Source organism: Trachypithecus francoisi, unplaced genomic scaffold (assembly GCF_009764315.1).
Source record: "Trachypithecus francoisi isolate TF-2019V2 unplaced genomic scaffold, Tfra_2.0 Lachesis_group10, whole genome shotgun sequence".
In the NCBI taxonomy this organism is placed as follows: domain Eukaryota; kingdom Metazoa; phylum Chordata; class Mammalia; order Primates; family Cercopithecidae; genus Trachypithecus; species Trachypithecus francoisi.
Genome location: NW_022681455.1, coordinates 96,838,487 through 96,865,282, shown reverse-complemented (window position 1 = coordinate 96,865,282; position 26,796 = coordinate 96,838,487). Strand labels below are relative to the sequence as shown.

The 26,796-nt window shown below is 41.3% G+C and overlaps 1 protein-coding gene across 3 annotated transcripts; it reads right to left on the bottom strand.

Annotated features, from left to right (window-relative positions):
• Positions 1–218: 218 nt before the first annotated feature.
• On the bottom strand, positions 219–26,765 carry OGFOD1 (2-oxoglutarate and iron dependent oxygenase domain containing 1). 3 transcript variants are annotated; one of them, XM_033218449.1, is made up of 13 exons: positions 26,505–26,765; positions 24,565–24,710; positions 19,069–19,115; positions 15,044–15,144; positions 11,148–11,264; positions 10,437–10,528; positions 10,110–10,238; positions 9,388–9,501; positions 7,300–7,379; positions 6,588–6,895; positions 2,729–2,851; positions 2,118–2,176; positions 219–1,659 (listed from the first exon to the last, which is right to left on the bottom strand). In XM_033218449.1, exons 1-13 carry the CDS (start codon positions 26,656–26,658, stop codon positions 1,498–1,500), a joined length of 1,632 nt encoding a protein of 543 aa, XP_033074340.1. In that variant the 5' UTR covers positions 26,659–26,765; the 3' UTR covers positions 219–1,497. The 3 variants fall into 3 exon arrangements, with proteins under 3 accessions (XP_033074340.1, XP_033074341.1, XP_033074342.1); XM_033218450.1 differs by lacking the exon at positions 9,388–9,501; XM_033218451.1 differs by lacking the exon at positions 24,565–24,710 and having other exon boundaries at positions 26,505–26,640.
• Between the last annotated feature and the right edge of the window lie 31 nt (positions 26,766–26,796).

The following is a 26,796-nucleotide window of genomic DNA, read 5'->3' as shown; positions in this document are numbered from 1 at the left end:
GGGCATGGTGGCGGGCGCCTGTAGTCCCAGCTTCTAGGGAGGCTGAGGCAGGAGAATGGCGTGAACCTGGGAGGCAGCAGAGCTTGCAGTGAGCGGAGATCGCGCCACTGCACTCCAGCCTGGGCGACAGAGTGAAACCGTCTCAAAAAAAAAAAAAAAAAAAAAGCAATTAGTTATATAGTTGACCCTACAGTATTTAGGAAAACAGAAGCAACATGTGAGGCTAGAATCATTTAATTATACAAAGGCCACAACTCCAGGATGGAAAGGCAGTGGGCACTTGGAAGTGACTACACATGGCAATAAGTAGCCTATCTTCTTTACCAACCAGAAGTTTCTTGGGGCATGTGATGGTAGGCCAGACCCTTTCCAAAGGAGTAATACTACACATTATCTAAGCCTACACTGTCCTGTGAGAGTCATGGTGGAACAAGGCCACAGGCAATGGGAGGAAATGTGATGACTCACTGTGTCAGAATTCTAAGGCCCAGCATGATCAGGATGTAAGGCTCTGTAATTTTCTAAACCAGCATGATTGAGAAGAACAAAATCTGCAATCATTTTTTTTTTCCCTTCTTTTTTTGAGACTCAGTTTCACTCTTGTTGCCTAGGCTGGAGTGCTATGGCACAATCTTGGCTCACTGCAACCTCCGCCTCCTGGGTTCAAGCAATTCTCCTGCCCCAGTCTTCTGAGTCGCTGGGATTACAGGAATGTGCCACCACGCCCAGCTAATTTTGTATTTTTAGTAGAGACGGGGTTTCTCCATGTTGGTCAGGCTGGTCTTGAACCTCAGGTGATCCGCCTGCCTTGGCCTCCCAAAGTGCTGGGATTACAGGCATGAGCCACCATGGCTGGCTGCAATAACTTACGAGTTTTTCTAAAAAAACCGAAACGCTGGAAACATGGATGAATCTTAAAGACTTTATGCTAAGTGAAACCAGTTACAAAAGGACAAATACTGAATGATTCCACTTATATGAGAAATATGAGTAGTGAAGTTGATGACAGAGATAAAAAGTATGGCTGTTGCTAAGGGAAGCGGGGTGGGGAGTTATTGTTCAACAGGCACAGAATTTGGAAAGATGGAAAAGTTCTGGTGATGGATGATGGTGATGGCTGGACAAGGGGAATGTACTTAATCCACTGAATTGCATATTTAAAAATGGGTAAGCTGGTCAATTTTATGTTATAAATATTTTACCTCAATAAAAAAAATTGAAGTTAAAAATTCACTAAAGAAGCCAATATGGAAAAAGAAGGACTCAATGTTTAAAAAAAGTCAATTTTTTTTTTTTTTAATCAAGAGATAAGTACATAGCTCCAAACTCAAGGTCTTGGTTGAGGACAATCATTATGAGTCCTAGTAAAAGACAACCAGTTTTAAGAACACTGTCAGGTAAGCTACCATGTAGCTCTCCTTGACTCCATGCTTAGCTCTTCCAGACTTCCCAGTACTGACGAAGGGTCACGTTCTTGTTCAGCTTTGTCCAGTGCTGTCATTCATAATATATGAATGAAAAGTCCCAGAAACCTGTTCTGTTTGGGAAGGTTTTCTTTTGTTCCAGGCTTCGGTGGTTAATATGCTTGACAAATTTCAGAGTCTCTCTATCTCTGTAGACCAATGCCAAAGAATTGTTTTCTGGATTCACTGTTAGCAGCTGAAAAAGAGAAACTTATTCTCAACTCTTGCATGATTAACCATGAACAGATGGTTTCCATACCGAGCACTTAATCTGGGGATAAGAGGGGTCCTCTGAATGAACCTTTACTAGGGGTGGCTGTCAAGCCATTTTCCAACAAGCCCTATTCCAGCATATACCTTGAAAGGTACTTACCTATTACATTTATTTCTTATACATTGTAAGATTTGTGGCAATGCACCACAAGGCTTTTAATTTGGAATTTCTCAGGAGGGTAAAATAAATGCTTACTGAGTATCCTTTAGCATCTTTATTCCATGTTGAGTATTTTCTACTAGAAATTAGAACCACTGCCTGGCAGACCAACAGATTTATTAGCTAAAGACATTGGTAAAAGGTCGTAAAAATTGGGTCTTTGAAAAATGAAAGCATTCTCAATAACTAAAAAGGATAGTTTGCTATCAGAAGAAACTTACCTCTTCATCTTCACCTTTGGCAATGTAAGAAGTAAAACCACCATATTCTGGTTCCCAGCCTTACAAGAGAAAAACAAATAGCATTCAGAAAGCCCTCACTGCAAGAGTTGCATCATCTGTTTAAATCACTGATCCCATGCTGCAGTGGGCGATCTGGGAGTTCAGCAGTAACTGGTTCTATGACTTATGAGCTTGAACTTATTATCATCTAGTTTGTCATGGATTCCCTTCCCCTAAATGCCTAATTTCCTGAGACAGTTGAACTGAAATGCAGACTTATTTCAAAAAACTTTGAATAAGAAAATTAAGAGAGAATTAAATACTAAATATTTTCCCAGAAAGGCAATTACATAAAATCTATAGATCTGGGAGCACACTTAGGGGAAAATTATGGCATGGTCCATCTCCCCATTCCCTAGTCACAGATATAAATCCTATTTTGAACTGGGAGACTGGAACTCATGACCCCTAAAATCCCTTCGACTTTGAGATCCTGTGATCTGAGATTCTGAACTAGGCAAATTACTTACGAATTGGTTCAGCTGGAAAGGGTCCCTCAGAAGAGACTGCCCCTCCTATGGGGAATAATTCACTGCTTTCCACTCTCTTACCTTCACAGCCACAGTAGAGAATTAAGTCTAGGGCAAATTCAGCCTTGCTATGGTCATGAATTAAAGTGTAGTGACCGGTCTTCCAGCGCCTCAGTTCCCCTTGGCATGTGGGGACACTTGATTCTAAGAAGGAAAAAAAAAGGATGAGCAACTTTAAAAAATAACCTTGATAGAACTGTTAGATTGTAAGGGAATGATAATTAGGAATGATACAGCAATACAGGGAAACCATTCCTTTCAAACCTTTGATTGAAGTGCTATTCTACCAATCCAGCCTTATAAAAGATTGCCAGCTCTATTTTGGGGTAAAAAAGTTGAATTTTGGCGCTGGGCACGGTGGCTCATGCCTGTAATCCCAGCACTTTGGGAGGCCAAGGCAGGCGGATCACCTGAGGTCAGAAGTTCGAGACCAGCCTGACCAACATAGAGAAAACCCGTCTCTATTACAAATATAAAATTAGTGGTGGTGCATGCCTGTAATCCCAGCTACCTGGGAGGCTAAGGCAGGAGGATTGCTTGAACCCAGAAGGCGGAGGTTGTGGTGAGCTGAAATTGTGCCATTGCACTCTAGCCTGGGCAACAAGAGCAAAACTCCATCTCACACACACAAAAAAAGTTGAATTTTGATTTCTCTCTATAATAATAAATTTCAGATGGAAAAGAAATCTAGTTGCAAAAAATATATATATATGTAAAAACATGATTATTATTTTATCTAACCTTAGAGATTTCTCAGCATGTTATTACCTAAAGTAGAAACCAGGAAAGGCAAAGATAGACCTGATTACTAAAATATTTTATAAAATTTAAACCATGCTGAACAAAATTAAAAAATAAACGATTACAACCTGTTAAACAGAAGGTTAATACCCCTCTGAGGCAGGCAGATCACCTGTGGTCAGGAGTTCAAGACCAGCCTGGCCAATATGGCAAAACCCCGTTTCTACTAAAAAATACGAAAATAGTAGCTGGGCATGGTGGCGTGTGCCTGTAATCCCAGCTACTTAGGAGGCTGAGGCATAAGAATCGCTTGAACCTGGGAAGCAGAGGTTGCAGTGAGCTGAGATCACGCCACTGTACTCCAGCCTGGGTGACAGAGCAAGATTCTGCCTCAGAAAAAAAAAAAGGTTAATACTCCTATATGTAACTTTTTTTTTTTTTTAAATAACTGATAAAATGACAAAAAGCCCAAAGGAAAATACACTGAGGTAATGACAGTCAACTCATGAAAAAAAATCAAGTAACCAATAGGGAAAAATATACAACCATGCACCATTAGTCAATGATAGGCAAATGCCATTTTCACCTAAAGAATAAGTAAGTTGGAAAAGAAAATACAAGTTTGCTAGGAAGAATGAAAATATCATTATGTACAATGCTGGTGAGAGTGCAGACCGACACAGGTTTTGGGGAGGGCAATTTGGCAACTGCCTTAAAATTTTGAGCAGTCTTTGATGTATCACCATACTTCTGAGAAGCATTCTGAAGACACAATGGTTGCATCGTTTGTTATGACAGTGAAGAACTGGAAAAAATCTAAATGCTCAACACAGGACTGGTTAAGGTCATCTGATCCAATAGATTGCAGGCATTAAAAATTATACTAGAGAACAGTGTTTTTCAAAACTTTTAGTTGTGGCATACATTCTTGAAATAAAATCTTCTGGCCGGGCGCGGTGGCTCAAGCCTGTAATCCCAGCACTTTGGGAGGCTGAGACGGGCGGATCACGAGGTCAGGAGATCGAGACCATCCTGGCGAACACGGTGAAACCCCGTCTCTACTAAAAATACAAAAACTAGCCGGGCGAGGCGGCGGGCGCCTGTAGTCCCAGCTACTCGGGAGGCTGAGGCAGGAGAATGGCGTAAACCCGGGAGGCGGAGCTTGCAGTGAGCTGAGATCGGGCCACTGCACTCCAGTCCGGGCGACAGAGCGAGACTCCGCCTCAAAAAAAAAAAAAAAAAAAAAAAAAAAAAGAAATAAAATCTTCTAGAAATGCTATGTTGGAAAGCAGATATATAAAACTGCTTTGGTGGGCAGGGCGTGGTGGCTCACTCCTGTAATCCCAGCACTTTAGGAGGCCAGGGTGGGCGGATCATGAGGTCAGGAGATTGAGGCTCCTTTGGCCCAGAGCCTCTTGTATACAGTAGATGCTCAACAATGGAATAAAGCATCTTTTGGCTGCCCATATAGATTTTATTCTAAGTTGCAGGTTCCCATAAAAATGAAACCAAAAAAGGAATAGAGCTGGACAAATTTTGGCCAGGTGTGATAGCTCACGCTCGTAATCCCTGCACTTTGGCAGAACAAGATGGGAGGATTACTTGAGCCTAGGGGTTCGAGACCAGTCTGGGCAACATGGCAAGATCCCGTCTTTACAAAAAAAAAAAAAAAAATCAAGAAAATTAGCTGGGTGTGGTGGCACATGCCTGTGATCCCAGCTACTTGGGATACTGAGGCAGGAGGATCGCTTGAGCCCAGGTCAAGGCTGCAGTGAGCTGTGACTGCGCCACTGCACTCCAGCCTGGGTGACAGTGCAAGACCCTGTCTCAAAAAACAAAACAAAAAAAAAATCAAACGGAAGTGGATAAGGTTTTTAAAAAATCCCTTTGAGACTGAGACTCCATGGATACTGACTCTGGTTCCTCTTAGGGTCTGGGCATAAATGCCAGTATCAATTAACACGGAAAACTAATCTTTCAAAGAAAGGCTACCCTGTGTATTAAAATAGCACAGAAAAAGCTACCCGGGTCTGGTTTTTCTAAATATCTGCAGTGGCCAAAGTGACTGGTCAGTCGGTTTTGGAAGGCCACAGAATGAGTTATGTTGCTTTCACTTAGCATCTCAAACCAATGATTTTGTTTCCACAAGTATCCACCCCTTGTCTTTGCTCTCCTAACTGCACAGGGTTTTCAAGAAATCTGAGTGGAAGCAGGGAATGGTAAACTCGGTGACAGATAATCTCATCTGACATAGTAATAAATGCTGAAACATCTAAGCTGAATTTGTCGCTACTTGATTAATGATGCCAGTATTTTCACAGGAGTGTTACCTCTTAAATTTCTTGTATTTCTCTCTTCTCCATATTGGTTGCAGATGATTAAACTTCTACTTGTAATAATTTTCTTCTACTTGTTTGTCCAAATTCAAGCAAGTTTTCTTAGGCTGTTACATTCAGATCTGAGCTTAAATGGCACTCCTCAGAGAGGCTTTTCTAGATCACCTATTTAAGAGGCTACTCAGTCATTTCCTTTTCCCCCTTCCCCTTCCCCTTTCCTCTCCTTTCTTTTTTGAGTTGTAGTCTCTCTCTGTTGCTCAGGCTGGAGTGCAGTGGTGCAATCTCGACTCACTGCAACCTCCTCCCCCTCCCCCCGGGTTCAAGTGATTCTTCCACCTCAGCCTCCCGAGTAGCTTGGATTACAGGCGTTCACCACCATGCCTGGCTAATTTTTTTTTTTTTGTATTTTTAGTAGAGATGGGGTTTCGCCATGTTGGTCAGGCTGGTCTCGAACTCCTGGCCTCAGGTGGTCCGCCTGCCTTGGCCTCCCAAAGTGCTGGGATTATAGGCGCAAGCCACGGTGCTCGGCCTACTCAGTCATTTCTTGTCCTATAACCCTATTACAATGTTTTGCATAGCACTTTTCATTACTTGACATTTTCTTGTTGTTTGTATATATATTTAATCTCTGTCTTCTACTAGAATGTAAGCTCCCAAAGACCACAGACCTTGTCTGTTTTGTTCTTCAGCTCCCGAAATAGGGCTTAGGGTACAGTAGATGCTCAGTAAATGTTTGCTGAATGAATACGTTTGAATGGTGAATGGTTAATGGTAAGTGAGGACAAATCCTAACAACAGCTTACCTTTCTTTGTTTCATTTTCCTCTGGTTCTGGGTCTGTCTGGTCATTGTTCTGTTGGCTGCTGTTGCTGATGGCTGTCTGATTATTCTCTGGCTCAGGAGGACTATGGCTAGTCCCTTCTTCAGTGCTATCAGCGGCTTCTTCCTCTTTTTTGTCATTCATCTCTTCTTCTTCTTCCGAAGGGGCCAAGAAATGAAGCTTCAGGCCTGTGAAGTTGGAGAGCAGCAAGAATAGTGCCTCAGAGCGAAATAACTTCATGCACTCCTTCAATATCTCAGGAAGCTTACTCTCCTCAGCTTTCTCATAAAACCTGAAAAACAGCAATGTCAAGTTGTTCAGCAAAGCCACAGATGTAAAATGACTCATGGGATAAAAGCTGATCATTAGCTTTGTACCTCTCTTCCTAAATCTTGGCACAGCTTACTAAAGCACAAGTTATTACAACAGTGAGATTTTCTTAGGATTTGGTTAGGACATCCTGCTACTGGATGTCCCTGAGAACAAAACATCATTAGGGCAAGTGTCCTATTATTGGGTGTGAGCCTTGGTGCATGATTGTATATTTTTTCCTGTTGGTTATTTGATTTTCTTTCATGAATTGCCTGTCATCACCTCAGTGTATTTTTCCTTTAGGCTTTTTGTCATTTTACTAGTTATAAAAAAAAGTTATAGGTGCTGAATGTAGAAGCAAGTATCTCAGATGACAGGTTCTACCTTTTGTTAGGGGGACCTCGGCTACTCCATTCCACATCTCCATGCTCCAAGGCCTCACAGACTTTCGTGAATTTCTCAGGCTAGAAAATGAGCAGATAAAGCAGCAGTCAGCAGATCTCCCTATTACCCCACACTGGTTTGGCAGGTACAGCAGCTCTGCCAAACATCAATCTGGCTAATTCCTAAAAGGTGCAGTTGATTGTCATTCCTTTCTTTTCTTTCTTTCTTTTTTTTTTTTTGAGACAGAGTTTCACTCTTGTTGCCCAGGCTGGAGTGCAATGGCATGATCTTGGCCCACCACAACCTCCACCTCCTGGATTCAAGCGATTCTCCTGCCTCAGCCTCCCAAGTAGCTGGATTTACAGGCATGCACCACCATGCCTGGCTAATTTTATATTTTTAGTAGAGATGGGTTTCTCCATGTTGGTCAGGCTGGTCTCGAACTCCCGACCCTCAGGTGATCCATCTGCCTTTGGATTCCCAAGGTGTTGGGAGTTGGCCAGAGCCACCGCGCCTGGCCGACTCTCACTCCTTTCATACAAGATCCCCTACTCCTGCTGTGGTAAAGCCAGGGTGAAGACTGGATACATCATCGGCTTGCTTTAGTCAAGAGATCTGAGTGCTACTGTGGCTCATCCTCTTAAGTAGTTATATACCTTACGTCAATCTGCTCAACCTCCCAAACTGCTGCATTTATAAAATGAGGATCATAATACAGACCATAATACAATTCACAAGATGTTGTGAGGATAAAAAATTAAACTGCATTACAATCAAGGTCATTACCATGACAATCTCTGTATAACAATTCAGATTCTCTAGGCCCCTAATTTAATAACCATTTTAAATTCAAAAAGTTAAGTACGACACAAGGTAGCTGGTTAATCTATTAAAATATTCCCCACAAGAGGCTTTCCATTTATTTGTTTAATGCAGTTTCCCAAGCAGTCCTGTCAGTTATAAATGTGTGAAAAAGGAAAGATCCCATAGCATGGTTTAGGTAAACTCAATTGAATAGGATATTCAGTTTATTTACTATAATACTTCTCAAAATCTTAATATGCTAATGTCAGCTATAAAATTCCTAGAGAGAGACAGGATGTTGAGTCTCCCAACCTTTTTTCATGGAGGAATAGCTCTTGGGACCATGGTTCCATGGGACCCACAGTCAACTGTAAAGTGCCATGCCAGCAAAAGTTATCTTATTGGCCCTCACAACAACTCTGTGAGAAAGACAAGGCACGTATGAATCCCAGTTTAACTGAAGACAAAATAAATACCCAGAGTGATTTAGTGATCTGCCCAGGTTAGTAAAACCAGAGCCAGGGCATGAGAATAGGTCTTCTGATTTCTTTTTTTTTTTTTCTTTTGAGATGGAGTCTCGCTCCATCACCCAGACTGGAGTGCAATGGCACAATCTCAGCTCACTACAACCTCTGCCTCCTAGGTTCAAGTGATTCTCCTGTCTCAGCGTCCTGAGTAGCTGGGATTACAGGTGCATGCCACCATGCCTGGCTAATTTTTGTATTTTTTTTTTTTTTTTTTTAGTAGAGATGGGGTATCACAATGTTGGCCAGGCTGGTCTTGAACTCCTGACCTCAGATGATCTGCCCACCTCGGTCTCCCAAAGTGCTGGGATTACAGCGTGAGCCACTGCGCCCAGCCAGTCTTCTGATTTCTAATCTCTTTCTACTATAAGAAGCTGCCTCATCACTGTCAAATGTTCATCAACAGATATTGCTCTATTAGTAATCTATTTTTAAAAGTAATAAGAAGCACCATATTAGATGAATAGAAAGGTTAACTACACACAACTCCTTCTCAGGGTGGAAGCTTGTGTGTGTGTGTATGTGTGTTTAAGACTCTAGAGAACTGAGGAATACCCAAGGGATTCTTAACCCACTAAGCATACCGCTGATACTGTTAGTGTTATCATCACTTCTGTATTTCATTTGAGGAAGGGAATGACATAAACATTCTAATCAGGAACAAAACAAAAACTCCCCAGTGATGCCTATTCACCCATTCACGAAGCAAAACTGCATGCCAAACAAAATATTCAGAACAACATACGCTAAGCCTACCTACCTTAAGAAACTCCTTCAGGAGAATTTCCGAACTTTCTTCAAACTCTTCTTGAATTTGAACTTGGTAATCCATGTCCAGATAAGTAGGGTTGATCCAATCATACAAAATCTCATGCTTATGAAGAGGCAGCAGATGCAAAATGTGAGTTAATAATTCCTATTGCTTTTGCTCTTACATCATTTCACAGTAATAAAATACATGCAGATCCTCACTTCATAAGTTTCTCCTATTAAAGTACTGGAAAACTCTGCTTGAGAAAGACACTATCAAAAGTTTACTTAAGAAAAGTGGAGGCCTGGTGCTGTGGCTCACACCTGTAATCCCAGCACTTTGGGAGGCCAAGATGGGTGGATCATTTGAGGTCAGGAGTTTGAGATCAGCCCGACCAACATGGTGAAACCCTGTTTCTACTAAAAATACGAAAATTAGCCAGGCATGGTGGTGGGCGCCTGTAATCCCAGCTACGCAGGAGGTTGAGGCAGGAGAATCGCTTGAACCCAGGAGGTGGAGGTTATAGTGAGCCAAGATCGCACCACTGTACTCCAGCCTGGGCAATGGAGCAACACTGTCTCAAAAAAAAAAGGAAGAAAAAAAGAGAAGTGGAAAGGGGCGGGGCCAAGCTCAAGGTACAGTTTCATTAAAAGGAACAGCTAATTTTAAAATCGGAGAAACAAATGATATGCTATAACTCCTAAGATAAGGATATCAGCAATTCTTCTTACATCTTGTGGGATATGAGGGCTCCGAGGTATGGGGGGTTCAAAGTAGTTAGGAGGCCTAGTCAACGATGGACCATGAAACCAGCCACTTATAGACAAACGTGACTTTTCTTCAGACAGGACTTCAGACACCTGAAAGGACAAGCCCAGGAGCACATGAACATGAAGAATAAGGGGGATTACCGCCAATGCACATTAATTTCAGGGTCCTCCATGCTAAGCATTAAAACAACATCGGATAACAAGTCTAACAGGAAGCTGTCATGTTTGGATAATGGATGATTAAAAAGCATAATCCTTGGTACTCTATTTGTGGCTTACAATCTTTACCTGGTGAAAGGACACAGGAGATACTTCAAAGAAAACCAGTTTGTTCCACGAAGGGATAAGAGACTTGACAATCTGCTTCGGCTGAAAGTGTTCTGCACCAGGAGAGAACACATCCATAAATGTGGTTCATTATCATTAACCACTTCCAGGCTGCCTCATTTTACTCTTGACAATTTCCAAACTTCTGAGAGCATCTAGATGTGCCCTTCAGACCCTGAAATACTGCCCTTTCCATCTGTTTCACTCATACTTGCAAGTCTGACTATATGGCATCTGTTCTTACTACACCATCCATCTATTATTGAGAAGGGCTGGAATAAGTCCTCAAAGTTTCCTGGAGTCAACTTCTGGTGCTAGACATTCAAAAAAACCTTGACTTTCTGTCAAATGGACTGGTCCTGGCAGATTCTTAGCCACAGGCAGCTTTATATATACTCTACCCTTCCCCAATCAGTATTCAGAAGCTCGGTCTGACTGTTTCTCATCTTAAATGGATTCTAATTGATCTCTGGAGTCATTTTCAAGTCTAACTTAAAGAGGTGGTTGTCAGGGCTGGCATTTATTCCTCTTGAGGTAGTCACTATAATAAATAGCTTCCACTTCCTTTGAGGCGTACAGACATTGTATATAAGAACATGATACTGAATCAACTCAGCTTTAACTCAGAAGTGGCCACTGGTGGTGAAGTGCATGCACTTATACTTATCTTACCATCAATGCTGTACAGGTCCAGGGTGCCACCCAGGCTCCCGTCCCAGGGAGGAACCAGGTATAGGATGAAGGCGATCCGGCGCCCTTCCAGTTCATCATCATGGCACAGCAGGGCATCTGCAATAGTTTAATGCACACCTTAGATCCCTGCAGACAGTGACCAGCTGACACCTGACTCTGCATTTAATATCAGTCGATCTGACATTCAACTGTAATGTCAGCTCCAGCTTTAAATGTCTTCCAGCTTTAAAATGACACTTACTTCTCCTCTTTTATAAGTAAACAAATAAATCAATACAGAAAACTCTAAAAATTCTAAAGAGCACATAATTAGATCCAGATACAACCACGAACAATATTTTTACATATAATCTTCCAGTATTTTTCCTGCATATATGTATTTACTTTTTAAAAAGAGTAGCATCCAGCAGTGGCTATTTGTGGCCTGCTTTTTAAATTACATGGCAAGTATCTTTCCCTATCAATATACACACTTGGCATCACTTTTAATGGCTGTAGTTATTCCAGTATATGGATTACGAACTTAACTCTTTCCCCCCTTTAATAGATTTCCTATTTGTTAATTAAGTTGTTTCTATTTCTTAGCTATTATAAAGACTAATTTAATGAACATTATTGTACATGGATCTTTTGCACTTGTTCCCATTAATTTCATGAGGGAAACTTCTAAAAGCCATGTCGTGGGGCTAGCAAGATGGGCATATGTGCAGGCTGAGAGGGAGGGAAGGCTATGGTGAACTGCAACCAATTACACGTGGAGGGAGTGTTGCAATAAATAAATAAATACATTGAAGATAATGGGAGTCAGGTTTCTCACTGTTCAAGAAGGGAGTTACAAATACGGAAATGCAGAAATCTAGAATGAACCCTGTGGTGTTCAATTGGAACTCAAGGAATCAATGTGAATTCAGTTTCCTATATCTATAGTTTTATATATCTATATATAGAAATACAGGCCGGGGAGGCCGAGACGGGCGGATCACGAGGTCAGGAGATCGAGACCATCCTGGCTAACACGGTGAAACCCCGTCTCTACTAAAAATACAAAAACTAGCCGGGCGAGGTGGTGGGCGCCTGTAGTCCCAGCTACTCCGGAGGCTGAGGCAGGAGAATGGCGTAAACCCGGGAGGCGGAGCTTGCAGTGAGCTGAGATCCGGCCACTGCACTCCAGCCCGGGCGACAGAGCAAGACTCCGTCTCAAAAAAAAAAAAAAAAAGAAAGAAATACAGGCTGGGCATGCCGGTGGCTCACGCCTGTGATCCCAGCACTTTGGGAGGCCAAGGCAGGCGGATCATCTGAGGTCAGGAGTTGGAGACCAGCCTGGCCAACATGGCAAAACCCCATCTCTACTAAAAATACAAAAATTAGCAGGACATGGTGGTGCATGCCTGTAATCCCAGCTACTCAGGAGGCTGAGGTAGGAGAATCGCTTGAACCCAGGAGGCAGAGGTTGCAGTGAGCCAAGATCACGCCACTGTATTCCAGCCTGGGCAACAGAGCGAGACCCAGTCTAAAAAAAAAAAAAAAAAAAAGAAATACACTCCAAATGTAAATGTATGTGTGTGCATCCATGTGTGTATGTACATGCATACAGATATTTACCACCTCTTCACACTGAAAGGGTCTGGGAGCAGTGACACCCTAATAGCAAAGACATTTAAGAGTCCAGATCTTGACTGTTAAGTATCATTCTTCACTAAAAAGAACCAGGATTCTTTGGAAGAATGGCCAACTCCAGGTCATTCTAGGACCTTGGCATGGAAAATCTTGTTTTGCAGAAAGTAAAAAAAAAAAAAAAAAAAAGAACGATGGGGACATAGCAAAAGGACACAGAAGTCAGTTTGAAGGGGTTCTCCTTGATAAATCAGGGACAGTATGAGCATCAATATAATGACAGTAACTGATAACATGCTCATTACACAAATAGCAATCCATAAATCCATACCAATATAAACGAATGAATAAATATATCGGGAGAAATGTCTTCTCTAGAGTGGAATGACAATAAATGTAGAGAAATTATTGTTATAAAATCACCATCTGGCAACCTTCATGGTAATAATTTAGCAAGAAACATCAGAGAATGCTAAAATAAGCAAATCAAAATTTGATGAGAAATGGGATATTTACATAATCTTAAAGTATCTCCCCACAAAATATATACCGACAGAGGAAAAGAACAGTGGAAAAACCTGATGTCAGCCACCACGTTAATCAAGTGATCACAGTTAATATCACTAATAATGTGACAATTTAAAACCATGCACCACCTGATACAGTGAGAAGAACACAGTATCAATTCTGTAATCCTGCCAAAAATACATGGCCTGAATCTAATCATGAGAAAACATCAGACAATCCCAAACCGAGGAAAGTTTTCCAAAATAACTCATCTGTAAGTCTTCTAAAGCATAAAGATCATGAAAGTCCAGGAAAGATGTAAGGGCTGTTCTAGATTGAGGGATGCTGAAGAGACAATATTATAACTAAATGCAACATGCAATCCTGGACTGGGTCCTTTTGCTATAAAGGACCAAATAATGAAGCCTGGATGGAGCCTGGGGATTAGATAATCCATTGATGTCGAATAAGCCATCAACATTAATTTCCTGATTCTGATGGTTTATGATTATCATGTAGGAGAATGTCCTTGTAGAAATTACTGAAGTATTCAGGTGTCATAGAACATCATGCTAACAACTTACTCTCAAGTAAAATAGGAAAAAATAAATTATTTGTACTATGCTTGCCACTTTTCTGCAAGTTTGAAATTACTTCAAAGAAAAAAAAAAAAAAGATACTGGCTGGGTATGGTGGCTCACACATGTAATCCCAGTACTTTGGGAGGGCAAGGCAGGTGGATCACTTGAGGTCAGGAGTTTGAGACCAGCCTTGCCAACTGGTAAAACTCCATCTCTACTAAAAATACAAAAATTAGCCAGGCGTAGTGGCTTATGCCTGTAATCCCAGCTACGCAGGAGGCTGAGGCAAGAGAATCCCTTGAACCCGCGAGGTGGAGGATGCAGTGGGCCAAGATCGTGCCACTGCACTTCAGCCTGGGTGACAGAGGGAGACTCCGTCTCAAAACAAACCAACAAATGAAAAAAACAAAAAATAAAAAAACAAAACAAAAAAAAGAAAACATGGCAGTAAATGAAGATATCTTATGATCCTATGTATCACCAAGTCATCCTCTAAAAGTTGTGAGCCATCTATACTTCCAGGACAGTGTATGAGAGCACACTCAAATGATTATTTAGTAAAATTTAAAAAAGAAAAAAACCTTTTCCTTCTGGGTGAAAAACCAAGCTTGTATCCAAAAAAAACACAAAAAACCATTTATATGCTCAGAAAGGGAAATGGAAGGATGCATCCCAAACTGGTGACAATGGGCACCTCTGAAGAGAAGAGGAAGCAGGGAGAAGGTGAAGAAGGCTATCATGGTTTTACACTATATACCTACAACATTGATTTTTTTTTCCCTTTAAGAATGCATTCACTTATTGCCTTCAAAATAAAAAAGAGAAGGGAAAATAGCACTGAAGGAGATGGTTATTCCTTAGGAAGTCTAAGAATAGAGTTTATATATCACTCTGAATTTCTTGATATTGTATGTACAGTTGGTGTGTATGTATGTCATGGGGATTTTGCTGAAAATATGGTCGGTAGCTTTCATCATATTCTGAAAGACAACCACGGCTTATGCCTTCCAATAAGATAGGCATTTCTGTCTATGAACTGGGTCTTTATCAGGAAGATCCGGATGCTTTGCAGGGACATTCAGTTGAATGTTTTGGTGCACAGATACCATCTCTCCATTCATGTTGAATTAAAGCCTTTAAATCTTATAGACACCAGGTCTTTATCTTCCTTACCGGTGAATTCATATTTAGCACAGGACATATCAATGGTTGATTCCAGGTCAATTTTAGAAATATCAGAAAGCCAGGACCGGAAATCTTCAAACAGAATTTTCCTAGAAATGTAAACAAAAGATAATTTGTCATGCCACAGTGTGGGATCTAGCACACAACAATTTGGATCTAGGCCACAACTTTTCTTTCCTGGAGATCACATTCATTCAAATGAGATCAGATCTCATTTGAGACATTCTGAGAAATGTTTCTCAGTTCAAATTTGCATAGTTTAAGTCTAATGTTCCCAGAAAAATAAATGTAAATCTCTATCTACATTGTTTTTGTTAGTTTTTGTTCTAATGGTTCATGTTTTCTCAGTATTTTCTTTCTCCTAAATTTAAAGTATGCCCTCTCAAGGCAGCAGTTTGGCCTTTGTTATAACAACTCATCACACCAATGTTCTAGTCCAAGTTACTGGTTTTCAGACAAGTGTTTCAGCACTAAAATGGAAAGCTCAACTGTTTATATTTTCTTTTCTTTCTTCTTCTTCTTTTTTTTTTTTTGAGATAGCGTCTTGCTCTGTTGCCCAGGTTGGGGTACAGTGGTATGATCTTGGCTCATTGCAACCTCTGCCTCCTGGATTCAAGCGCTTTTCCTGCCTCAGTCTCCCAAGTAGCTGGGACCACAGGCGTGCACCACCACACCTGGCTAATTTTTATATTTTTAGTAGAGATGGGGTTTTGCCATGTTGGCCAGGCTGGTCTCCAACTCCTGACCTCAAGTGATCCGCACGGCTCTGCCTCCGAAAGTGCTGGGATTACAGGCATGAACCACTGCACCTGGCCTCAACTGTTTTTCTTTATACACTTTACTTCACTTCCAATGCCAAATGTGTGGGCTTATCCCCCCACACTGTCCAATTCTCTGACACCAGCTGAGTGTCTTAAAATTCAATTCAATTCTGACACTTTCTACCAGGGGTTAATAAAGGTTAAGGGCTTAGGCCCATGAGACTACCCCCAGTGTGCCCCTTCCCCCAACCCCACTTCAGATACTGATTACAAGTTCAAGTTGTGACCCATATGCTTCTAACCAGACAGTTATAAACTGGAGGTTCACATTACTGCCTCCTTGGGTTTGATAATTTGCTAGAATAGCTCACAGAACTCAGAAGAAGTTTGTTTACTAGATTACCAGTTTATTATAAAAGGATACTACTGAGAAACAGTCAGACAGAAGGGACGTATAGGGTGAGGTATGCCGAAGGGGTGTGGAGCTTCCACACCATGTCCTCCCCAGGTACACCACCCTCCCAGCACTTCCATGGGTTCAGCAATCCTGAACTCCTTTGGTTAGGGTTTTTGATGGAGGCTTCATTACGAAGGAATCATTGATTAGGTGACTGGCTATTGGTGATTGACTCAACCTCCAACCCCTCTTCCCTTGCAGGAGGTCAGAAAGGTCTGTGCCAGGAATAGAGACCAAGACCAAATATACATTTATTATAAATCACAAGCACTATAATACTGGTACCACCATTTAATGAACACTTGGGTGGCACTGTTTTAGAAGATTAAAACAACTTTAAATGGCAATAATGATGAGTGTTGAATTAAATGCATAATAATGAGTATAATTTTTCATAGAAGTTCTGATGCTAACAGGAAACCAATAGAAAATGGTGAATGCTTCCATTTACCAGCTAAACTGGCTCTCCATGTAGAACTCTCTTAACACAATTTATAACTCACTCAGGCAATCAACTTTGAAATTATGAATTATTACTAACCTTGAAGAATTAAAAACATTTTTAAAAGATTTACATTAGTTCAAATTACGCTTACAAAGATACTTAATATTTTTTTGGATCATCCTACTCCAAATGCACATAACCGAAATTCCCATAAAATAGAACTGTCCTGTTTATAACTAAATATCAAATCTCCAGGTTGATCTCTAAGATTTCATTAGGAAATACCTTTTTGTATTATATACTACCAAAACCAAAAAATTCCATTATCAGCTGTGAACAAGCTTAAAGAACATTCCATAAAATAACTGTGCTCAGTCAGTCCATATAACTTTTAAAGGCAGAGTTGCAAATCATATAAAATGGGTCAGGATAGCAAACTGCTGAACCAGGCTTCAGATAATGTGAATGATAAATATTTCTTCAAGTCGTGATACTTTAAGCAACTAATAGTCTTAAATCCTTTACTGGTAACATCAGCTTTCACAAATTCCAGAAAAAGCTCTTCTACTCATTCTATGAAAGTGTCACAAGGACCGGCTTATTTTCTGTCATTGTTAGCATTTGTTAATTGTATTCATGAAGGAACTCACAGAGCCCAAGTGGGAAATAAAAAGATCAGCTCTCTGTAATGATTAAGGAGTTGCAGCTTGCTCACCATCTGGCTGTAAGCCCTCGATGTGGAATGTAACTCAGTCCCACATGAAATGCTTAGCAGAGGGGTGTTGTGAACTAAGGAGATAATGCCTTAATGCATGATAATCTTTCTTTAGGGGGAAAAAATCTAAGTAAATATGAAACATAATGTGTTACAGTTAACACACAAGCAATACTTCAGGATTTAGAAGAAACTGTGCAAGCTGCCTATAATACATGGAAGTGTTGCAGAGAAAAAATATATAATGAGAATAATTTATACCATATAGATGAAAAACAGCTATTACAAAGCAACATATACTTATTATAGAAACTAGGAAAAAATCCCATGTAAGTAAAAAACTGTTAAAAAAAAAATCTGTATTCCTACCAGCAAGAGTTACTCTATTTTTCCAAATCTTTTACTTTGTACACACAGACACCCAAATGTAGGTGTGTGTATCTCTTTTTAAAATAAGATCATGTGATGTGAATCCATTGGTCAGAAAAAACAGCAAAGCATCAAAGTGTGTGTATTGTTTTATTTTTTTCTCTCGACAAAAATGTGTTAAGTATCATTATTTTATATACTAAGAAAAAAATGCTGTCAATTAAAGTAGGACACAAAAGTGATTGTGTGAGACACTAGATCCCAGAGATGTTAAAATGTTAAAAGTTTCTTAGAATTGAGAAAATAGATAACTACCACATTCATGTGTCGAAACTCATATGTATCATATTTAATGGTTGTAGAGTTTCCACTTTATGTTTTGTACTATTATGTTTAAATCTCCATGGGCCATAAAATTTGTATATAATTTCCAATATTATAAACAATATTACAATAAATAATCTTGTATGGAATCTTTGAGCATATCCTTTTTTTCTCAGGATAACTCCTTTTTTTTTTGAGATGGAGTCTCGCTGTTGTTGCCCAGGCTGGAGTGCAATGGCTTGAACTCGGCTCACCCCAACCTCCGCCTCCTGGGTTCAAGCAATTCTCCTGCCTCAGCCTCCCGAGTAGCTGGGATTACAGGCATGTGCCACCACACCCAGCTAATTTTGTATTTTTAGTAGAGATGGGGTTTCTCCATGTTGGTCAGGCTGGTCTTGAACTCCTGACCTCAGGTGATCTACCCGCCTCGGCCTCCCAAAGTGCTGGGATTACAGGCGGAAGCCACCGCGCCCGGCCCTCAGGATAAATTCTTATAAATGAAATTATTCTACAAAAAGATATGCATACTTGTAAGGGTTCTGATACATCTTTTAAAACCATCTTCTAAGAAAGACTGCAGCAGTGTATAAAGATATCGATCTATATCTGTCAACACTAGGGTTTTTATTTTTAATATTTACCAACCTAACGTGTGAAAAATAGTATCTCCAGTTTTAACTTCTGTTTCCTTGATTACTAACAAGGTTGAGCATTTTATCACTGAGAACTTGGGCCTTGGAATCAGACAGACTTAGGTTTGTATGCTAGCTCCCTTAATTTTAAGCTATGTAAACTCAATTTCTTGGTCTCTTTCCTCCTCTACAAAGTGGGTTAACAATGTCAACAAGAATTATATGACATACACAACGTTGTAACATTTAAAGCACTTACTACTCTGCCTGGCACATATTTAGCACCCAACAAATATGATTACTTGTTTACCTTAAAGCGGAGATGTGAGGCTCTCTTCTCTTCTTCAAATCATCAGACTTGATCATGAAAAGAGAGAAAAAAAGGGATTTCCTTCACATAAGAGACACACAAAGGAGAGCTGTTTAGTGAGTGTTCTGGTCCTAGCATTGTCATTAAGAGCCCCGACTCTGAAGCCAGGCTGCTTAATACAGGGCCCCTCCACTGGATGGGTCTGTGACTTGCCAAGTTATTACCCTCTGTGTTTTATTCATTAAACAAATACTTAAGTCGTTATAGTCTAGTTTCTACACCTGTTGAGGGAGATAGACAACAGACACAAAAAGCAGATTAGTATAAAGATGGTGAGAAGTGTGTAAGGGAAAAAAAGAAACCCAGGGAAAGAAGAATGGGGAGTGCTCAGCCTGGAGAGTGGTTTGCAATTATAAACAGGTTGGCCAAGGTAGACTTCAGGGAGGTGAAACAAAGACTTGAAGGAGGCTGGGAAGTGTGGCAAGGGAATATCAAGGCACAAAGCATTCAAGGCCCTGAGCATGAAGCATGCCTGGCCTATTCAAGCTATTGCAAGAGCAGAGAGGGAGAGGGAGGGCAGTAGGAGATGAGGCCAAAAAGGCAATAGTGGGGCCAGGTGCAGTGGCTCACGCCTATAATCCCAGAACTCCGAGGTGGGTGGATCACGAGGTCAGGACTTCGAGACCAGCCTGACCAACAGGGTGAAACCCTGTCTCTACTAAAAATACAAAAATTAGTCGGGCATAGTGGCGCATGCCTGTAATCCCAGCTACTCGGGAGGCTGAGGCAGGAAAATCATTTTAACCTGGAGGCGGAGGTTGCAGTGAGCCGAGATCTCGCCATTGCACTCCAGCCTGGGCAACAAGAGCAAAACTCCGTCCAAAAAAAAAAAGTAATAGGGGACTTAAAGCCATTTTAAGTACTTTGGCTTTGACTTAAAGAAATGAGAGGCCTCACCTGATGATTTCTGAAGCAAAAAAAAAAAAAGTCATTGAGTCATTGGAGTTTTTGAGAAATAACATTTTTTAACATAATATCTGCCTAACACATAATTATCCACATAATTTCAATTTTTTGAAGGTGTATAATTCATTAGATTTTAGTATATTCACAATGTTGGGCAATCATCAGCACTTCCTAATTTCAGAACTTTTCAGCACCCCAAAAAGAAACCCTTGTGCCCATTTAGGTAGTCATTCCCTCTTCTCTCCTCCCTCCAGCTCCTGGCAACCACTTGCCTATTCTGGACATTACACATAAATGGAATCATATAATACATAGCCTTCTGCATCTGACTTCTTTCACTTAACCTAATGTTTTCAAGGATCCATGTTGTGGTAGTATCAGTACATCATTCCTTTTAATGGCTGAGTTGTATTCCATTCTATGGGTATACCACATTTTGTTTATTCATTAGTTAAATTGTTTCCACTTTTTGGCAATTATAAAGCTGCTATAAATATTTGTGTACAACTTTTTATGTGAACATATTTTTTAATTATCTTGGGTCCATTTACATATTTTAAAAATACAACGACTTCAGCGACTGTCTAAGCAGGAGACAGTAAAAGGGAAAATGGTTGATACACTAACAGAATAATCCCTGGGAGACACAGATAGCTTGAACCAGGGGTTGGCTTTTGGCAGTGAAAGTAGTAAGAAGTGGGCTTCTCTGGATATACAGTGGCATGTCATTTACAGTCTGAGAAATTTGTTGTGAGGTGATTTCATTGTTGTTCCAACATCACAGAGTGCATTTACATAAATTTAGATGGCAGAACTTACTATATACCTAGGCTATATGGTATGGCCTATTGTTTCCAGGCTACGGACAACCTGGCATGTTACTCTAATGAATACTACAGGCAATACAATAGGAAGTATTTGTGTATCTAAACATATCTAAATATAGAAAAGGTACAGTAAAAATAGGTGTTACTTTATGGGACCATTATTGTATCTGTTGTTGACAGAACATGTCATGTGGCGATTGCCTGTATTTTGAAGGTGGAGATGGCAGAGTTTCATGATGGACTGGATATAAGGTGAGAGAGGAATCAAGCATGACCTCCTTTTTGGCCTGAGCCCCTGGAAAGATCAAGCTGCTATTAACTGTGATGGGGAAAACTGCAGGTGGAGCAGATTTAGAGGGAGAAGACCGGAAGTTTAGTTTTGAACTTAAGTGTCAGAAATTCATTAGCTATCCAAGAGGAGGCAAAGCCATGAGACCCACAGAAATCTGTGTACCTAGGGAAGGAGGCCAAGCATTAGGATGCAGAGTACTCTATCATTAAGAAGTCAGGTGGGGCCGGGCGCGCCTGTAATCCCAGCACTTTGGGAGGCCGAGGCGGGCGGATCACGAGGTCAGGAGATCGAGACCATCCTGGCTAACACGGTGAAACCCCGTCTCTACTAAAAAAGTACAAAAAACTAGCCGGGCAAGGTGGCGGGCGCCTGTAGTCCCAGCTACTCGGGAGGCTGAGGCAGGAGAATGGCGTGAACCCGGGAGGCGGAGATTGCAGTGAGCTGAGATCCGGCCACTGCACTCCAGCTTGGGCGACAGAGCGAGACTCCGTCTCAAAAAAAAAAAAAAAAAAAAAAAGAAGTCAGGTGGAAGAGGAAAACCTGCAAAGGAAGCTAACAAGAAATGGCCACTGAAGAAGAAGAGAAACCAAGAGAGCATGGTAACTTGAAAGTAAAGTGAAAAAAATGTCTCAAGGAAGAAGCAGTGATATAGTAGGTCAAATGCTGCTGATGAGCAAGGAAGAACTGAAAACTGATTATCGGATTTAGTAACGTGGAGGTTATGGGTGACCTTGACAAGTGTAGTTTCAGTGCAGTAGTATAAGCAAAAGCCTGATTAAAATGGGCTTACCAGAGACTGACAGGAGAGGAATTGGACACAGTGCAGACAACTCTTATAAGAAATTCTGCTGTCAAGAGAAGCACAGCAATGGGGTGGTAGCTGAAGGGAAAATTAGGTCAAGAACTTTGTTTTTTTCTTATGATAAGAACTAACAGCTTTTTTTCTTTTTGTTATGTTGAAGGGAATGATCCAGAAAAAAGAAAAACTAATGTAGTTTCCTCAACTATGAAACAGGTATAGTAATGGGATTGTTTTGAGGATTTAATGAATAAATATAAAGCACTTAGCATGGCATAAATTATGCACTCAATAATGCTTACTTTAAAAAATACAGAATATTGGGCAACTCCTAATGACAGAGTTGGTTATGGGAGTTGGAAGATGTCAGAGACCCAATTATCAAGTCAATTCATACCACAAGCAAAGAAAAGGGCATGGATGAGGATTAAAGGGGCAGGAGAATGAAACCAGGTTTTACATCTATTGTCAGGGTGAAGAGTTCCTGTCCAACAGAGATTAACAGTAAAAATTATTCACAGTAGTTTCACCAAACTTCCATGTGGATCCAGAGTAATGGCAGCTCCTTTTTTTTTTTTTCAATCACCCAAGGCTCTTTTTATTATTTTGCCTTTTATCTTCCAGTTTTTCTTTTTTTTTTTTTTTTGAGGTGGAGTCTCACTTTGTCACCACCCAGGCTGGAGTGCAGTGGTGCAATCTCAGCTCACTGCAACCTCCACCGCCCGGGTTCAAGCGATTCTCCTGCCTCAGTCTCCTGAGTAGCTGGGATTACAGGTGCGTGCCACCACGCCCTGTATTTTTTGTATTTTTAGTAGAGATGGGGTTTCTCCATGTTGGTCAGGCTGGTCTCAAACTCCCAACCTCACGTGATCCACCTGCCTCAGCCTCCCAAAGTGCTGGGATTACAGGCGTGAGTCACTGTGCTGGGCCCTCTTCCAGTATTTTTAATCTTCCAAATTGCATTAAGTAAAAAGTATTTTGATGTTTCAATTTTAGTAATCAGATGCATATGGCCCTAAATCAACAAGAGGCCAAGTGTGTGATAATCACAATAGCAGGCAACTGTGGTTTTGTGCAACCTTACCATGGAAAGCAGTTTAGTTTTCAGCTTTCTGAATTGTTAACAGTCATATCTTTCATGTATTTATCCTGGTTAATTCAGTCATGTGTATAAGGCCCAAAGACAGAAAGATCTGGGGAAGTTCAGGATATATCCATCTGAACAATCAGCTCTAGTGTAGAAGAATAAGAGAGAGAAATTCGTTTCTTACTCTCTTATCCCAGATAAAATAAAATGGGAAAATGCAAAAAAAAAAAAAATCTTCACCTTTTTCATTTGTCTTTTTTTTTCTTTTTTTTCCCAATTTGAAGTACAGATGTCCCTGAGGTTTACAAGGATTTCTAAGAGTGACATCCTCCATGCACTGAAAGATATACCCCCAAACTGGGAAACCAATGACCTGTATTTCTATACCTAGACTAGGCTGTGTCTTCCAGAGTAGAAAAACCAACCTTAAAAAAAAAAGAGATCGTCTTTTCTGCCCAATTAAACTGTCCACCAAAAAAAAAAAAAGAATATTAACTCTTTGCCCTACTGCAATGTAGAGCATACTGTAATATAGCAAGCCACCTGAAACAAAAACATAAACTCAAAACTTTATTTATTTCAAGATGGAATTTTGTTCTTGTTGCCTAGGCTGGAGTGCAGTGATGTGATCTCGGCTCACTACAACCTCCACCTCCCGGGTTCAAGCAATTCTCCTGCCTCCGCCTCCCAAGTAGTTGGGATTAAAGGTGCATGCCACCACACCCAGAAAATTTTTGTATTTTTAGTAGAGACAGGGTTTCACCATGTTGGCCAGCCTGGGCTCGAACTCCTGACCTCAGGTGATCTACCCGCCTTGGCCTCCCAAAAGTTCTGGGATTACAGGCATGCACTACCGCACCCAGCCCGAACTCAAAATCTTAAATGGTAATTGTCTCCCAACATACAACTCTCTTCATCATCATACCACTTACCCACATGTACTTAATCCCTTTGTTTATAACATATTCACTCATCGGCTTAATTTGTTTCTTCACTATCTCTATCACCATCACTTTCACCCCTATTATCACTTCTGGCCTGAGCAACTGGAAAGATCAAGTTGCTATTAACTGTGATGGGGAAAACTGCAGGTGGAGCAAATTTAGAGAAGACCAGGAGTTTAGTTTTGGACTTAAGAGTCAGACACTTACTAGACATCCAAGAGGACACAAGGCCATGAGACCCATAGAAATCTGTGTACCTAGGGAAGACGTTATCACTTTCCCCATGCTGCAGATGAAGAAACTGAGAAGTCTTTGAGAGTACAGAGCCTGCACTTAAAACACTAGATTTTGAAGTCTTACAGGGCAGGCACTGTCTAAGGCTTCCATATAATAATTATAGCACTTAACACATAGTTAACATTCAGTAAGCTTGGTTAAATGAAGGCATGCTCTTAACAATGTCAATGCAAGGACCCTTCAAGGCAAACTCATCCTAAAACCTCAAGGCTAAAGGTATTGAATGATTTCAGAGACAGTGAATTTCTGAGCTGGAAGAGTTAATGTGGCAGGGGAATAAATACCTGCTGGAACTTATATAAATCATTATACTTCTCATGGAAGTCCAAGTTCATCAGTTCCTTCTGAAGCCCTTCTAAGAAGTCTTGGCTTTGGATGAAGTTTGGGATCACACAGTGAAGAAAAGGGTCCATGTCCATGACAATGACTTCTGTTGGAAGGAAAGTATTATCTGTGGCTTTTTTCCTTTTGTATTTTTGACCCCCAAGTAACACAGCACCGCTAATACAAAAGGGGATGGTCATGAATTTTGGGGAACCTAATACTTAAAGTGTAAGATTTGGGGAAAAAATCATAAGCTCTGACCTTTCTTCTTTACCCATGAACTACTACTTTTTAAAGATACTATGCTTACAACACTAGTCCTTGAGATGAGTGATGGGTGATGTCACTAAATCAAGGTTCCTACTCTTTTTTTTTTTTTTTTTTGAGACGGAGTCTCGCTCTGTCGCCCAGGCTGGAGTGCAGTGGCCGGATCTCAGCTCACTGCAAGCTCCGCCTCCCAGGTTCATGCCATTCTCCTGCCTCAGCCTCCCGAGCAGCTGGGACTACAGGCGCCCACCACCACGCCCCGCTAGTTTTTTGTATTTTTTAGTAGAGACGGGGTTTCACCGTGTTAGTCAGGATGGTTTCGATCTCCTGACCTCGTGATCCGCCCGTCTCGGCCTCCCAAAGTGCTGGTATTACAGGCTTGAGCCACCGTGCCCGGCCCCTACTCTTTTTTTAAAAATGTGTTTCAATGATTACATATTGAATTGAATGTATTTTAGATTCTTAATTCATTTCCCTCAAACTTTGGGTAGCACATTAAATGAGAGTAGCAATACTGGCCGGCAGTTTCCCTGCTTTTTCTTTTCCTAAGTTATTGTCAGAGGCATTTTACTACCTACTGTACTTAAAAAAAAAAAAAAAAAAAAAAATTCAGGTCAATTCAGGCATAACCGCCTCTAATTCCTTGATTTCTACCCCAACATTTACTCACTGCTTCCGGCTGGCTAGATCCCCATCCTGTAATCATCAGCACCACCTACCATGTCCCAGGCCCATTATCTCATTTAATCTTTTCAACAGCTCTGAGGGAGACATTATCACTCTCTCCATCCTACAGATGAAGAAACTGAGAGAACAGAGTCTGCACTTTCATACTACGCCATCGTTTTCCAGGACTCACCTCTTCAAAGCACTTGACAACGGAAAGAAAAATTACCGCAAACTCTAGAAAGGAATGCCTGGCGCATGAAGCAGAGCTCTGAACACATAAGGTGATATTTAAAACTGAGGCTGGAAACGTTCAACGTAGGCTCCTTTCCTTGGTCAACGCGCGTTTATTTTCATACATGATGGAGTCAAACTACAGTCGCGTAGAGACGAATGCACTAGGGAGCCGAGCTCGCGACAAATGCCCTGGCTAGACTCTCCTGGGACAGCCAAGCAACGCCCTAGCAGGAGAAATGACATCAGCTACTCCCGTATTTGTCCAGATGTGTATTGGGCCTTACTCAGGGAAACATACTGAAGCTTGCAAGCATTAGTGTATTGCTCCCATTCACCGACTTTCTGAGGTAAATACTATGAACTATCCCATTTTACGTAGGAAGCAACTGAAGTTTAATAAGGTTAATTCCATTGCCCGGCGACGCACAATCAGGGGAGAGGACTCTAACTCAGTAATCTGTGACTCCAGAATGCAACTATCACTTGCATACCCTCTGCTTCCCAAAACTCTCCGGCCTCCATTTCTCCCTTTTCTCACATTTCTAAATTCAAACCGAATTTGGAGTGAAAGGGAGCAGCAGCCGAGGCAGGAGGATACAAGGTGGTCAAAGTCCTCCAAGAGCCTCTCCCCTGGCGGCCCCGCTGCCCAGGGCTGCGCGCGAGTCCCAGGGCTTTTTCAGAGGTCTCCAGACCCCTGCGTGGCGGCCCCTCCCTGAGAGCACCCGGTTACCGTGACTGAACGGCGTCCTGCGGCTCCAGGCCTCAGCCAACTGCTTTTTCAAGGTTTCTTCCGTAACAGCGTCCGAAAACTCCGCCATCACCTCCTTCTTTCCCTTTTTTCCCACCCTGGCTGGGCCAGGCTCCGCTGGCCGCTTCCCATTCATCTCCTCCCAAGGTACAGAACCACGCCACACTGATCAAGACGCTGCTTTCCTGAGGGGACTACAATTCCCGGCATGCCCCCTTCACTGTGTTTCCAATGGGAATCACCAAAGTAAGAGGAGGCGGAACCTATACCCTGT